The sequence below is a fragment of the Tachypleus tridentatus genome, chromosome 9, assembly GCF_004210375.1.
Source record: "Tachypleus tridentatus isolate NWPU-2018 chromosome 9, ASM421037v1, whole genome shotgun sequence".
NCBI lineage: Eukaryota > Metazoa > Arthropoda > Merostomata > Xiphosura > Limulidae > Tachypleus > Tachypleus tridentatus.
Genome location: NC_134833.1, coordinates 8,919,348 through 8,922,345, shown reverse-complemented (window position 1 = coordinate 8,922,345; position 2,998 = coordinate 8,919,348). Strand labels below are relative to the sequence as shown.

The window sequence follows — 2,998 nt, the reverse complement described above, 5'->3', positions numbered from 1 at the left end:
CTTTCTCACATCATTACGGTACAAAGTATTATTAAATTTAAACATAATAACTTTCTCACATCATTACAGTTACAAGTATTATTAAATTTAAATACAATAACTTTCTCACATCATTACAGTACAAAGTATTATTAAAATTTAAACATAATAACTTTCTCACATCATTATAATTTTAGTATTATTAAATTTAAACATAACTTTCTCACATCATTACAAAGTATTACAAAGGTATTAACTTTCATTTTAAACATAATAACTTTCTCATCATCATTATAGTACAAAGTGTTATTAAAATTAAACATAATAACTTTCTCACATCATTACAGTACAAAGTATTATTAAATTTAAACACTTTTCTCATCATAGTACAAAAGAATTATTAAATCTAAAACATAACTTTCTCACATCATTACAGTACAAAGTACAATTAAATTTAAACATAATAACTTTATCACATCATTATAGTACAAAGTATTATTAAAATTAAACATAATAACTTTCTCACATCATTTACAGTACTAAAGTATTTATTATTAAGTTTAAACATAATAACTTTCTCACATCATTATAGTACAAAGTATTATTAAATTTAAACATAATAACTTTCATTACAATTTAAACATAATAATTATACAGTACAAGTATTATTAAAATTAAAATAATATTATTAAATTTAAACATAATAACTTTCTCATTACACAACTTTCTCACATCATTATACAAGTAAAACATAATAAGTATTATTAAATTTAAACATAATAACTTTCTCTCACATCATTATACAAAGTATTTTAAATTTAAACATAATAACTTTCTCACATCATTATAGTACAAAGGTATTATTAAATTTAAACATAACTCTCTCACATCATTATTAAATTTAAACATAATAACTTTCTCACATCATTAGGTACAAAGTCAATCATTACAAAAGTTTAAATTTAAACATATAATTAAATTTAAACATATTTTTAAATAACTTACAGTACAAAGTAGTAGTATTTTTAAATTTAAACATCATTCTCACATCATTACAGTACAAGTGGTACAGTGAAAGTATTAAAATTAAACATAACTTTCTCCTCATCATTATAAATTAAAATTAAACATAATAACTTTCTATTACAAAGTATTATTTTAAACATAATACAAACAATTAAATTTAAACATAACTTTCTCACATCATTACAAGTACAAAGTATTATTAAATTTAAACTATAATAACTTTCTCACATCATTACAGTACAAAGTATTATTAAATTTAAACATAATAACTTTCTCACATCATTACAGGTACAAGAGTATTATTAAATTTAAAATAACTCTCTCATTATAGTAAAAGTAAACATAATAACTTTCTCACATCATTTAGTGTTAAATTTAAACATAATAACTTTCTCACATCATTATAGTAAGAATTTAAACATAATAACTTTCTACAAGGTACAAAGTATTATTAAAATTAAAAATAATAACTTTCTCACATCATTACAGTATTATTAAATTTAAACATAATAACTTTCTTACATCATTACAAAGTATTATTAAATTTAAACATAATAACTTTCTTCACATCATTACACTTTTTACAAAGTATTATTAAATTTAAACATAATAACTTTCTTACATCATTACAGGTACAAAGTAGTATTATTAAATTTAAACATAATAACTTTCTCACATCATTACAGTACAAAGTATTATTAAATTTAAACATAATAACTTTCTCACATCATTATAGTACAAAGTATTATTAAATTTAAACATAATAACTTTCTCACATCATTACAGTACAAAGTATTATTAAAATTAAACATAATAACTTTCTCACATCATTATAGTACAAAGTATTATTAAATTTAAACATAATAACTTTCTCATCATTATAGTACAAAGTATTATTAAATTTAAACATAATAACTTTCTCACATCATTATAGTACAAAGTATTATTAAATTTAAACATAATAACTTTCTCATTATGGTACATCATTACAGTACAAAGTATTATTAAATTTAAACATAATAACTTTCTCACATCATTATAGTACAAAGTATTATTAAATTTAAACATAATAACTTTCTCATCATTACAATAAGTACAAAGTATTATTAAATTTAAACATAATAACTTTCTCATCATTACATCATTACAGTACAAAGTATTATTAAATTTAAACATAATAACTTTCTCACATCATTACAGTACAAAGTATTATTAAATTTAAACATAATAACTTTCTCACATCATTACAGCACATTATTAAATTTACAAAGTATTATTAAATTTAAACATAATAACTTTCTCACATCATTATAGTACAAAGTATTATTAAATTTAAACATAATAACTTTCTCACATCATTTATAATTTCTCACATCATTAATTATTATTAAAATTAAACATAATAACTTTCTCACATCATTATAGTACAAAGTATTATTAAATTTAAACATAATAACTTTCTCACATCATTATGGTACAAAGTACAATTAAATTTAAACATAATAACTTTCTCACATCATTATAGTTACAAAGTATTATTAAAATTAAACATAATAACTTTCTCACATCATTATAGTACAAAGTATTATTAAATTTAAACATAATAACTTTCTCACATCATTACAGTACAAAGTATTATTAAATTTAAACATAATAACTTTCTCACATCATTATAGTACAAAGTATTATTAAATTTAAACATAATAACTTTCTCACATCATTATAGTACAAAGTATTATTAAATTTAAACATAATAACTTTCTCACATCATTACAGTACAAAGTATTATTAAATTTAAACATAATAACTTTCTCACATCATTACAGTACAAAGTATTATTAAATTTAAACATAATAACTTTCTCATCATTATTAAGTACAAAGTATTATTAAATTTAAACATAATAACTTTCTCACATCTTTACAGTACAAAGTATTATTAAATTTAAACATAATAAGTTTCTCACATCATTATAGTACAAAGTATTATTAAA

At 19.0% G+C, this 2,998-nt stretch overlaps 1 protein-coding gene across 1 annotated transcript in view; it reads right to left on the bottom strand.

The window, feature by feature from the left end:
• Positions 1-14, bottom strand: part of LOC143226986 (glutamate receptor ionotropic, NMDA 2A-like) — a 53,695-nt gene extending 53,681 nt beyond the window's left edge. Inside the window, exon 1 of the mRNA XM_076458536.1 lies at positions 10-14. Within this exon, the coding sequence (XP_076314651.1) occupies positions 10-14 (5 nt within the window). The remainder of the gene's footprint in view (positions 1-9) is intronic.
• Positions 15-2,998: the final 2,984 nt, after the last annotated feature.